Below are 13,204 nucleotides of genomic sequence, written 5' to 3' on the forward strand. Positions count from 1 at the left end.
CACACAGAACCTAGAAATTTTTTTTCTTAATTTTTATTTTTTTTACATATAGGTGTTTTATGGTTGTCGGGTGCCCTGGAACTGTAATTACTCAGTTCTGAGCTGCCATGTGGGTGCTGAGAGTTGAACCCAGGTACCTCTGGACGTGCTCTTAACCACTAAGCCATCTCTACTGCCCCAAAAAGTTTTTTTTTTTAAAGATCTTTTTTTTTAAATCATGTGTGTCTGTGTGGGGATATATGCACATGAGCACAGTGCCTATGGAGGCCAGAAGAGGGGTAGGATCTCTTGGAACTGGAGTAAGAGGCACTTTGAGCTGCTTGCCATGGGTGCAAGGGACTTAATTCAGATTCTCTGCAAGTGCAGTATTTGTTCTTAACCAACGAGTCATCTCTCCAGTCTACGAAGTATTGTATTTAAAAATAAACAGGATAGACTATAATAATTTAGTTTCACACAACGTTGCATATCTGATAACTCCCTCAGTACAAATCTGATGGCAGTCAGGCTGCGCCTGGAGAGAACCCACAGATTGTAGTCTTCAGTTGTTGGGGGGATGAGAGATTGAAACAAAGATTTCTATAAAGACAACCAGGATTGCTCAGCAAGGGAAAATAATAACTTGTAGTTATTTGCTTTTGAGGAAAGTTAAAGTATATAATTCATTCAAATAACTGGTTCTTTTTGGTAAAAGCCAAATGAAAATCCCTGGCAGATTTAGTGCTGAGATAATTAGAGACATGTTAAGAAATAGCAAAATTTGTGTTGTAATTGTTACAAAGATGCAATAATAAAGCAGGTATTTAAAATCCCCATGCCAATTTCCTATTTTCTGGGGTGGTACATACCAGCTTATGTTTAAGTTTAGAGACAGTAGTGGCATAGTGCCCAAGTATAGGTGCTTATAGACTCAGCTGCCCCCAGTGGCTATAGCTGCCATTTGCCAGTTGTGAGCTGAACCAGTCTTGGAACTCTTTTGGGCTCAGTTCCCTTGTCTGTCAATATCAGCAGTCACAGAGCCTTCCTCTGGAGGCTGGCTAGTGGGGTATAGCACTAAGATTCTTGACCTGTTCTCAACCAAGGGAACTCAGCAGCTCACATGTATGCGCTCAGGTGAGAAGCCAGAACACCAGCATTTCCAACTCACTCCTTTTTCTTGTAGCAAAAGAGAAAGGCAGTGGGTCTAAGCTGTTGCCTCAGCTGCCCCTGTGTTCCAAACTGAAAGAGCATGAAGTGCGGGCATTCACCAGTGAAAAGGTGGGCCTGGCTGCCATAGTGTAGGTGAAGCCGCATGCTGTGCTGGGCTTCTCTTCTTACAAGTGTTCTGGGCTGCAGGGCTCCTCTGACCTCTACAAAGACCTCCAGGCTTGGGGCCTACCTGTTTCCTCCTCATGGGCAATGTGAAAGGCCTGGAAATAGGCCAGAATTTATGTTTCCATAAAAGGATTGTGTGGGCACAATACAGAAACAAATGGTTTCCTGGGGTTACTCTTCAAACTTGCCTGCTAACATTCTCTGAATTATCATCATTCCCATGCTCACTTCAACAGACACTTCAGAAGATCCCAGTTTACAAAGATCGGTTTCTGTTGCAACTGGACTGAACATGATGAAGAAGCAAAAAGTGAAGACCATCTTCCCTCACACTGCTGGCAATAACAAGACTTTACTTAGCTTTTCCCAGGGGGACGTCATCACACTGCTCATCCCGGATGAGAAGGACGGCTGGCTCTATGGAGAGCACGACACCACCAAAGCGTAAGTTAGCACGAACCTATCTGCACCAGGTTCAAATGGCCCTCACCTCAGAGAACCACTGTCGTTCCTGTAAACTGCAAGTTGTCTTTGGGTGTAGGAACCCTTTATTCTTCTTTATAGGTTGGGCAGCTGCTGTTATTACATCACAACCTAGTTTGTGCATGTATAGGTGAACTTGATGCAAGAATAGATTATCAAATCATATTATATCACTGCTGACAAAAGGCATATTTTTATATTTATTTGTGTGCACATGTGTGTGTGCTATACAGTGTAGAGGTAGGAGGACAACTTCCAGGAATCTGTTCTCTTCCTCCAGTATGTATGTGTGTGACACCCGTAAAAGCTTCCATTTCATTCAGCCCATTTGTGAGTGGCTAGCCTACCCGAGCAGTCATCAGGATGTCCCTAAATGTGAGTACTACTTATGTGCCTGCCTCAAGTATCACAGATGGGTCTTTTTCTTTACCTTTAGGAGGGGCTGGTTCCCATCATCATATACAAAGTTGCTGGAAGAAAATGTGAAGGAAGCAGTGTCTGTGCCTACACCAAGGTAGGGGACTATGGCCCAGCTCTCTGAGAATCTGAAACTTAGAGCTACAACCTAGATGTGCAGCCACGCTGGGATTAACCTTCAACACTTAATAGGAGCCAACTGCTTCTCCTCTGGTCCATGAGCTTCCCTGGCTGTCTGCTGTGACAAGGCCCAGCCACCAGCTCCTCAGCCCTCCCTGTCCCCACCAGATGCATTGCTACATCCACAGCACCCATCTGCTGTTTCTCATCAGCAGCCCTGACACTGTACAATGAATGCTCTACCTTGAGTTCTTGACCTGTGCTGTCTCTCCTCCGTGGGTCCTTTCTCCATTCACCACATAGGCACTCGTGCTTCTCGGAATCCATCCTCAGTCCTCCTGTGTTCCCTGGGCTATTTCATCTGCTTCTTTTTTTCCACATTTCATTTATTAATTTTTGTGGGAGAAGCAGGTGCTACATACAGCACATGTGTAGAAGTCAGAAGACAACCTGCAGGAGTCAGTTCTTTCCTTCCAGGATGTGGGCTCTAGGGCTCAGACTCAGGTTATCCAGCTTGGCACCATCCTCACTGATCAACTCACTAGCCATGTTTCATTTACCTTTATACTTGAAACTACACCAATGGACCTCCCTTATCACCTCCATGCTGATAAACCCCAATTTTTCAGTCTAGGTTGTGACAATTAAAAATAGGCATCTTGGAGCTGGAGAGATGGCTCAGTGTTTAAGAATGCCTTCTACTGTTATAGAGGACACAAGTTCAGTTTTCAGTCAGGTGGCTCACAACTGATAAACATACATTTAAAATCTTAAAAAAAAAAAAAGAAAAAAGCCATCTTTTAGAGACAATCCCAAGTGCTTTAAATTCCTTACCACAGTGAATTCTCTCAACCCTGTGAGATAGGGCTCCACTTTAAAACTAAGGAAACTGAGGCACAGGAAAATTTTAAGAACTGGCTCAAAGCCAGGCAGTGATGGCACATGCTTCCCTTTAATCCCAGATCTCTGTGAGTTCGAGGCCAGCCTGGTCTACAAGAGCTAGTTCCAGGACGGGCTCCAAAGCTACGGAAAAACTCTGTCTCGAAAAACAAAAAAAGAACTGGTTCAGGGACACACAGCTAAGAGTACAGGACCAAAACTGAAACTCAGTCATAACTCATCCATACTGAAATGTGGCTATTTCTAGCTGGCTGCCCATGGACCCTCAGAAATAACATGTCCACGCTGAACTTTACCATAACTCCCTCGTGTATACTACTCTCCAGCCTCTGGACCCTCAGATGCCATGCTCAGCATCCTTCAGGCCCTTTCCGCATAAACCATCTCCATATGTTCCCCTCTAGCAGAGTCTAAAAATGCCATTGTACCAAGAAGGAAAAACTATCCTTTTAGGAAGTAAGTAAGAGTTATCTTTTGAGACAGGGTCTCAATACCTAGCAAATGTATATAAGCATGCACACTTACTGCATATAAACCACTACGTTTGTATATAGTGTGATGCTGTAATTCCCTCTTCACTTTTTTCCCATGTGAATGGATGTTTTGATTTCATGTATGTCTGTGCATCATATGTGTGTACAGTGCCTCAAGAGGCTAGAATAAGTTCCAGATCCCTGGAACTGGAGTTACAGATAGTTGTGATCCACCATGAGGATGCTGGGGATCAAACTGGAGTCATCTGGAAGAACAGTCAGTGTTCTTAACTGCTGAGCTATCTCTCCAGCCCTGACACATCCTTACTACGGTTAATAGTCTTGGCCATGGGATGTTTGGGTCACATGTTTGGGGTGCAAGTGGCATGACCTCATCTAACTTGGCTTCCTAACCTTTGGCTTTAAGCTCTGCACCAGTGAGAAGCATCAGTACTGTGGACCTGACTGAGAAGAGCAATGTTACCATCCCAGATCCTGACTACCTGGAGTGCCTGAGCATGGGAGCCACCTCAAACAAGAGAGCAGATGCTCCCAAGACAACTACTACTTCTACTTTCAAAGCCCCGGTGTCCAGACCAGATGCCACACCCACGTCTCCTGTGAGTGCTGACGAGAGACCCTAGCTCCGTTCATGGCTCATGGGGGATCAGAGCATGGGGTTCTCTTCTTCAAAGACACATGCTCTCCCCAACTCCCCAAGTCTAAGCCTGCTTTCTTGCCTTTTTACTTTATCTTGTGCAGGACAATTGAACTGTTTGTTTGCTGGGTCTTATTGGAACTTTCATGTCTCCTTGCTTTTGCCTTAGTCTTTTATTTTCAATCCTCTTCCTCTGCATTTTGTTCCTTTCCTGTTGTTTTCTGAAAAGGAGAGTGGCTAAGCTTTAAAATAGGGACTTTGTGCTGGCCAATGTGCAAACACTGTCTTTAATCCTTAACTGATCCTGAGAAGGAACGTGGAGGGTTTGGTCTCCTAGCCACCTCTTTGCCCTTGGCAACTGCAGTGGAGTGTCTACAGAGCACCTGGCACAGTGTGGGCTCTAGACAAACAGGTGAGGGCCCTGCTCCTTTGGAACTTAGATCCTAGTGCTTGGAAGCAAATAAAAAACCCAAACAGGTTAAAAGCCATGCTGAGAATGAAAATAGGGGGAGGTACTAATGGATAGCGTGACATCCTGGATGGATGTGACAGGTTAAATTTGTTTAGTTCAGCATCACAAGATAGAGCCCTGAGAAAGGCGGAAAAAGAAGAATCGTTCAGAATGGGGAGCTGGGCCTAGGCCTCCAGGGATTCCACTGAGAGCAGCGTGCTGGGATGGCCTTCAAACTGCCTGGAGAGAGCTGGGCTCCAGCGAGTCTAGGTTGTAGGGGGCAAGACCTTCAGCCAGAGCTTGTTGAGAAGCAAAGGCAGCCTACTAGATGCATTCCTGCATCTGAGAGTCAGCTCTTCTGTCCCAAATGCAGGGTACTTACAGGACAACAGGTATCATGGAACAGTATATGTGGCTATGGTCTCTCTGAAGTGACATTAAGCTGTGACAGGAAAGAACCACTGTGCAGAAGTTCCTGGAGATGTTTGTGAGGTAGAGAACAGAAAGTTTAAACATTGTGTGTGATGTACATACACAGGGAATGGAGCTAGTGGGTGGTGACTGGACTTCCTCCTGATGTTCCTCTTCAGTGGAGGCAGAAGAGGAAAAGATGGAGAAAGGATGGCTGAGAGTCAGATGTATCCAGGCTAAGAGCTTGTACATCCTCAGTGTCCAGTGAGAAGGCAAGGCGGGCGCTGACTTGGCCAATGTGTCCTACCTAGGTTTCTGGTTGCTTACAAAATGGTGAAAGAGGATGATCATTAGCTGCTGTGGTGGTCCAGGTATCAAGCAGGTTGACAAACTAAGTGTGCAGAGTGAGCTCGTGAACACCACAGAAAAGCAGGAGGTGAGCCATACCATGCACCCATTAAAGCTGCTGGCAGTGATTGGAAATTGTCACTGTGCTTCTCAGCTGCTCAAGTTCAGATGAGAAGTATGATCATGTGTAGAATCATGTGTAGCTTATTGATGGCATACATTCTGAGAAATGTATCTTTGGAAGTCTTACTGACTGCAAACTCAGGACATCATACAGTCTATCATCACAGGAGAGGCCTCAAGCATGACCAAATGGTTGGGGATTAACTGAGGTCACAGTACTGGAGTGGGAGGATTGGGGAGTCGGGGGTGTTTGTGAAGGCATGGCTATGGTTGCCGAGACTGATCCATACTGGCTAAGGAGGCTCCCTGGGATGTGAATGGGATGGGGTAGTAGCAGGTGTCTCTTTGAAAACACCATGGAGGCTGAGGAGTGAGTGGCAGAGAATAGGAAACCGAGCTAGACTCTCGGGAGGATGCGCAGCTGAAAGTGTGTGCGCCGCTGCAGCACAGCCAGGTGGAACCAGGGCCTGCCCCGCTTGTGTTCACGACGTTTTCCTCACTGACCCTTCCCCAGTGTTCCTCTTGCAGCAGGTACAACTGAGTCCACGCCTCTTCTATCTACTGCTTGTCTTCCTGTTAGGTTTTACAGTTGTAGGATCCTTTCTGTAGAGCATGTGTGTATACTCCCCATTTCTCAGAAGGGGTGCAATTCCACAGTTCGTCCACAGCAAACACCAATTACAAGGTAACTTTTGTTCAGCAGTACATGGTGCACAAGTGCGGATCTCCCAGCACCACTCAAAAATATAAAAGGATGAATTTGGTTTGGTTTTCTGAAAGCTAGAAAAATATTAAGGGAAATATGTATATTTCCAGGATATGATTAACACTCAATTATATTTATTTTTGATACAGATTTAAGTAAATATAGATACAAGGATTGATGATAGCTATGTTCACCTCCTCACCCAACCTGACACCCACACATAGTGGGATCACAACATTTCTCCTCCGCAACCAATTGAGCGGCTGCTCCTGGACCCTGCTGTGAGCTGGCCTGGCTAGATATAATGGTGAAATGGGTTACAGGGCCGTGGGAAATGGAGGAAAGGGGGAGGACAGAAGAATGACAGCCACTTCCTAGGTCTGCAGTGGATTGAGAAACAGAGCTGTAAAGTCTCTAGCTCTGTTTATCAGTACAAGGAGGGGAAGGGAGCTGGGAGCTCTGACTGATAAGGCACATTCCACTTCTCCGCTGTTTACCAAGGACCTGATAGGGTGCAGGATTGCCTTTCTGATCCAAAGGATAATGGAAAATACCAGCTAGTAAAAGTCAAGTCACTAGAAAATAATGGGGAGGTAGCTCGGTTGTTAGAGAGCTTACATGGACTGAATAAAGCTGTGGGTTCCATCTCCAGCATGGTTAGCCTGGGTTGCGGGAGGGGGTAGGGACAGGCACTAGGCTTTCAAAATCCAAAGGTGGAAATACTTCAGAGTCTCCCTACCCAGGCCTAAATCCCACTAAGGATGTTTACTTTGCCTTCTCTTAAAACAGAGATGGACAGTAACCCCTACATAAATGCAAAGAGCTTCCCAGTTACAGGGTGAGATTAGATGATGGGTTTGTACTGTTTTTGCCACTCACAGAAAGAACAGACACTTCTTGAATATTCCAAGATCCTATGCATACCACAGAGAGAACTGCCAATCTTCCACTGACACTGCCACCAACTCAAACCAGGAGTCCTAGGAGCACAGCTAGGGGAAGCAAAAGGACCCCTGCCATCAGCAACAGAGTAGTGCTGCTTCAAAGAGGGTATCTAAGGAGCAAGTGCAATGGCCATTTTGGGTTTGGGAGAAGCTTCCTGAATATACCCTGTTGAGATGTTCCTGGATTTTTTGCGGTGGTGGTGATGTTCTGCATCACCTAACTTATGGCACATCTAGCTTAGCAAGCCAGCATACTGCAGAGTGCCTAAAGCTGTGTCTCAGCAGTAACTCCAGGATCTCACGGGAAGGGGCTGTAACACATATCACCAGTTCAGGAAAAAACTGTATCCCAAATTCACTGTAGTTTTCATGCCACTGAAAGCAATCACGCCAAACCGCCTTAAGTCTGGACTTATCTGTTTGATTTCCAAGTAAACACTTTATTTATTTTTTATTTTCTCTGCTCCCTCCCCCTCTACCCTCTCCCATGGTCCCCATGCTCCCAATTTACTCAGATCTTGTCTTTTTCTACTTCCCATGTAGTTAGATCCATGTATGTCTCTCTTAGGGTCCTCATTGTTGTCTAGGTCTCTGGGATTGTGAATTGTAGGCTGATTTTTCTTTGCTTTATGTCTAAAAGCTACTTATGAGTGAGTACATGTGATAATTGTCTTTCTGAGTCTGGGTTACCTCACTCAATATAAGTAAAACACTTTATTAAAGGATACCATACACATGTGCATGAACACATAAGAATAACACATAGAATATACAACTTTTTTTTCATTTTTTTAAAAACAGAGTCATAGAGTCCACACTAGCCTCAAACTTGTTGTGTAGCCAAGAATGACCTTTAATTTCCAATCCTCTTGCCTCCACCTCCACAGTGCTGAGGTTACAACTTGGTGCCACCAAGGCCAGTTTTACAGTGCTAGTGGTGGCTCCCAGGGCCTAGTGCATGCTAGACAAACACGCTACCACCTGAACAGTATTCCTACATCTTTTTGGGGGAGTGGGTAAGGGAACTGAGATATGATCTCATTATGTGGCCCAGGGTGGCCTTGAACTCTTCTCTCTTAGCTTTTCAAGTACTGGGCATATGGGTGCTGGATACCATACCTGTCCTTAAAATGAATTTTCTTGAAGTGATTTGTCCAGTCAGCAACAGATTAACAAACAACATTCTCAGATCCTCTGTGCATGCCCCACAGTTACTGTTTTTCCTCCAAGACCAGGATCCCCATGTCCTGGCACTGAGGTCTCATAGGGACAGAATGGATGAAAATCAAGAGCTATTCTGTTGGGCTTTTGGGCATTTTTACTTGGGGCTACGAGAGGCCTGTCCAGAGTATGTTGGTGTCTGGGACCACATGGACACACTTTACTTTCAAGGATTTGCTGTGCTTGTTTCTCTGACTTAGTGTGCTGAGTACTGAAGCATCCTGGCTCCTTAAAAGGCCACTGAACTGGTAGTTCTAGGAGGGCTAACCGCAGGCGATGTCAGGTAGAAAGCTTTCTGGTTTCCAGTCGAAGATATGATGCTGTCCTCCTCACAGTCACACAGAATAGGACAGTGTTTTGTCCAGGAGTGTCCAATGGGAAAGTTAGGTAGCCTGGCACTGCAAGACTGCTCTTCTGGTCTGACTTCTGGGTGCCAAGAGGCCCCTTGCAGACCGGCTATTGCCTGGATTGCTGCTCCAGGCAGTCCAATCATGCCAGCAATTTGAGCAGGCAACTGGCAGGACCTCCTGATGCTCTTTAAAAAGAAATCATAAGTTGGCTCTTAATCATCCCTATCATAAGAAGTTACATCAGAAATGACTGTCCAGAGGCCTGCTAAAGAAGCTGAGTGCCCTGCAGGAAGAAATCACTTTTACGCCACTTCAAGCCTGATTAAGATGTGCCAAGCCAGGCAGTCGCTTTGTGCTTGTGATGAGTATACACTGAGTCCTGAGCTAGATGACTGCTAGGGGAGCCCAGGGGCTGAGGTCACAGCCCACGGCCTGCAGCCTGCCCCTGCCTGATAGAATATCCGCTCACTATGAAAGCGATGCTGCCCTGCAGGAGGCCTGGCTCAGGACCTCAGCCTCAGAACTCACATTAGAAAATGAGTTGTTTGCTTTGAACTTATATGTGCCCAGGACTGCCTGGGAAGCTTTCTAGGCACTTAAGACAGCTCTGGTGCTTAAGATGATATTCTACTGCCCTCTGCTGGGCAGTGCCCGGCCAGTGCTCTCTTAGAGGAACTACAGGAAATTTGAGACTGCAAGATTTTTAGAATTCTGGAAAAGAGGTACAGACCTACCAATTCCCCAGCCAACACCCTAAAGATGTATTGGAGGGAGGTGGTATCTGTGACCTGCTGTGAAGCTCAGAGCCACACTTCTGCAGGATTTGGACAGGTCCTCAATTTAGAATCCCCCACCCTTGTCTCCCTGCTTCCCTGGGATTGAACTAAGTTAAGTGTGCTACAAAGCCACACCCCAGTTGTCAGATGGCCAACTCTAGCAGTTAGCATCAGTCTCCCAAACCAAGTTGCTATTACTTTCATGTCATCATTGAGGATTCCACTCCAAAAATAAAGGCATGGGGCAGGAAAGGCGAGTGGAGGGGGAGCCCACAGTCACTAATACCATACTATAGCTTGGGTCTGAAACACATCTATGTTTTCCTTTCGTGCCACAGTGCTGTTGCTCGGTTTAATTTGATATAATAATTTGGTAAGATCTGAGTTCCTGTGAGCATTCAGGATGTTCCATGCTGACCTGTGTGAGCACTGCTGCCATACTTCAAGGCACTGCTTTATTCCACCTTCTGACACACAAAAGGCCCTTGACAATCTAAAACATTTTCTCTTCTTCACTTCTTTGGAAATAATTTAGACATCAGGAAATGCTTTTAAACATGAATAGCTTTAAAAACTTACTTTTATTTGTCTACATGTATGTTTGAACACGAGTACAAATTCAAGATGTCAGATGCCCTGGAGGTGCAGGTGCATGTGAGCATTTGTATAGGGACTGGGAACTGACCTCAAGTCCTCCACAAGAACAGCATCCGTCAAGCCGGGCGGTGGTGGCACACGCCTTTAATCCCAGCACTGGGGGGGAGGGGGGCAGAGGCAGGTGGATCTCTGAGTTTGAGGCCAGCCTAGTCTACAAGATCTAGTTCCAGGACAGGCTCCAAAGCCACAGAGAAACCCTGTCTCAGAAAAAAAAAAAAAAAAGGAACAGCATCCTTCACTGATAGCTATCTCCAGCTCCACCGGGGGCTTTAAATCTAACTTTGCATGTCTTTATCAGTGGGTCTTATAAAAATGTTCCAATTTCAATCCTTCCATAATCTCTTGTCTTTTCCAGAGTGATGCAAATGGGACTGCAAAGCCACCATTCCTCAGGTATGTATAACCTAGTCATGAAGTCAGTATTGTCCCCCAAAGGCCCTTCATGGGGATGGAGGAAACTGGCTCTAGACAGTGGGTGTAGAGCAGCATGGTTCGACTCTAACCCAAGGCAGGTGGCCTATTCCACACAGCTCCTTCATCAGACTCTTGTGTGACCTGCTCTCTAGCTCGGCATAGTAAACCGTCAGATAGCTATGTATTCAAGTCTAGGATTTGAATGTAGTGGGAAGATGGCTCAACGAGTAGAGTCCTTGCTGCATAAGCATAAAAAGGACCAGAGTTCCTTACTAGACCTGGATGGAGGTGGGCGGTCCTTGGACTTCCCACAGGGCAGGGAACCCTGATCAGGCTGACAAGAGAGGGGAACTTGATGGGGGAAGGGGAGGGAAATGGGAGGCGGTGGCGGGGAGGAGGCAGAAATCTTTAATAAATAATAAATTAATTTAAAAAAGTCACAGAGAGAACACAGCTCCACTGATGCCTGTACTTCTAGTCCCCAGAATAAACTGCTGTTGTTTTAAACTAAAAAAAAAAAAAAGACCTGAGTTCAAATCCCCAACACACAGTAAACACATGTAACACAGTACCATAGAGGAAGACAGGCAGATTCTGGGTATTCGATACCAACCCATAAAACAGCGAATTCCGGTCTCAAAATAGAAAGTGGAGTATGATAAAACACCTAATAATGACATTGGCCTGCACACGTGAGCACTACTGTTGTGTGCATACACCCCATATACATCACATCTAATTCCTGTTCTGAAGCAGTACTTAGATTCTTTCTTCCTCCTTTCCTCCCCTATAGTGGAGAAAACCCCTTCGCTACTGTGAAACTCCGGCCGACAGTGACAAATGACCGATCAGCACCAATCATTCGAAGATGGGAAGAATCCTGATAGTCCCTATACCTGAGTTCTCACCTGCAAGATGACAGGTTGCTAAACGGGTGCAGGCACTGTCGAAGTTTCAGAGGGTGTGCCTGATTTCAATGAACCCCACTTGAGCAAATCAATTTTCTCAGTTTAAGAGAACTGGATTTACACTTTTTGTCTTTAAGGTAAATGAGTAGCTTAGTGAACAGATCAATCATTTGAAATATTTCCTTCTTTTTCTATTCAAAAAGCAGTAAATTTGGTTCAAGTTCTTTTAATTTTTATTTTTAAGGAAATAGCCAGAATAAGAGATAGTCTTATCTATGCTTTTGTGCCTGGCTTTCTGTAGCTGAATGCAAAAAGACCAGAGTTTTATTTTATAAAGCCTGTGCTTTTAAGTAGCATTATGATGCTCATCTAAGGAAAATATGTAAGTTTGCATCAGAGTGCAAATATAGTAAGCAATATAAATTATAAAGCTATATTAAATATAATTTTTAAATGACCCAATTTTAACCTTTTTGATTAAACAAATGTGTAACAATTGAGGATTCCGACCTCAATTGGCAGGCATTGCTGCAGAATGCTGAGACAGTCTACCCACCTCATTGGCACTTGTAAAATTATCTCCAGAAGCTACTAAGTTCAGTGGTTAACAGCAAGGGTCTGTGCACATCTCTAAAGCTTGGTGACACATCTGAGGGTCAAGTTTCTCCATTTTTCAATCAGGTACTGGCCTGTAAATGGCACTTGTGAAACCTGGTGACTGGTGGTCAGGAGGGCCAGGGCACTATTGCAGCCTGACACTGTCCCACACTCAAGACTTCTGGCTGAGACCAACAGTTCAGGTCACTGCACAGAGTCCAGGATCAGAGTCTGTCCCTACCTGCTCAAGACGTAGACCTATTCTGGAATGGCAACTAAAATCCACATCCAGGCAAGTCACTATGGACAGGAGCTTGCTGCTTACCAGATTCTTGAATCTCATAGAAATCATTTTTCCCAAGCTGGAAATTGGGTTTGTGTATATATGAAACTTCAGTCTTTCCAGCTAGGCCAAGCAGTGCCCGGCTCACGTGGAAGGACAAACCTGCTGGCCCCCATGAAGGGCAAGTGGTTGGGCCTGCCCATGTCAACACCCTCCCTAGATCACAAAGTGAGGGTCATGCCCTGTGCTATCTCTGTGTTAGGCAGGTATCCCAGCCTGATGGGGAAAAGGCCAGATTTCAAACACAGTCCCTGTGATCAACACATAAGTAAAGGTTAAGGTAGAAAGCCCGGTGTTTTCACCGATAGAGAACAAGCCAAGTGTGGCTTTTGGATATTTAAAGAAGGGAGTGCACTGAGAACTCACACCCTTCCTCTGAGGTGTGCTCTCCCTCACAGGGTCACTTACCTTGGGACTCACGCCCCAGCTCTGCAAACACCAAGGGGACTATGGTTTCATGCTGATAATAAAGGAGAGTCTGAAACACATGTTCTGAGCCATAAGTGATACCTGAGGACTAGAAGATAGCCACGGGTGGCCTTTGCAAGTGTGAAGAGGGGCAGTGTGTAAAATCACTGGGCGAGCAGAGC

At 45.4% G+C, this 13,204-nt stretch overlaps 1 protein-coding gene across 1 annotated transcript in view; it reads left to right on the forward strand.

The window, feature by feature from the left end:
• Positions 1-13,176, forward strand: part of Baiap2l1 (BAR/IMD domain containing adaptor protein 2 like 1) — a 98,201-nt gene extending 85,025 nt beyond the window's left edge. The window contains exons 10-14 of the mRNA XM_075973424.1: positions 1,551-1,758; positions 2,234-2,311; positions 4,135-4,327; positions 10,708-10,745; positions 11,560-13,176. Coding sequence (XP_075829539.1) covers positions 1,551-1,758; positions 2,234-2,311; positions 4,135-4,327; positions 10,708-10,745; positions 11,560-11,650 — 608 coding nt within the window. The 3' untranslated portion in view covers positions 11,651-13,176. The remainder of the gene's footprint in view (positions 1-1,550; positions 1,759-2,233; positions 2,312-4,134; positions 4,328-10,707; positions 10,746-11,559) is intronic.
• The last annotated feature ends 28 nt before the right edge of the window (positions 13,177-13,204 follow it).

The sequence above is a fragment of the Microtus pennsylvanicus genome, chromosome 1 (assembly GCF_037038515.1).
Source record: "Microtus pennsylvanicus isolate mMicPen1 chromosome 1, mMicPen1.hap1, whole genome shotgun sequence".
NCBI classification, from domain to species: domain Eukaryota; kingdom Metazoa; phylum Chordata; class Mammalia; order Rodentia; family Cricetidae; genus Microtus; species Microtus pennsylvanicus.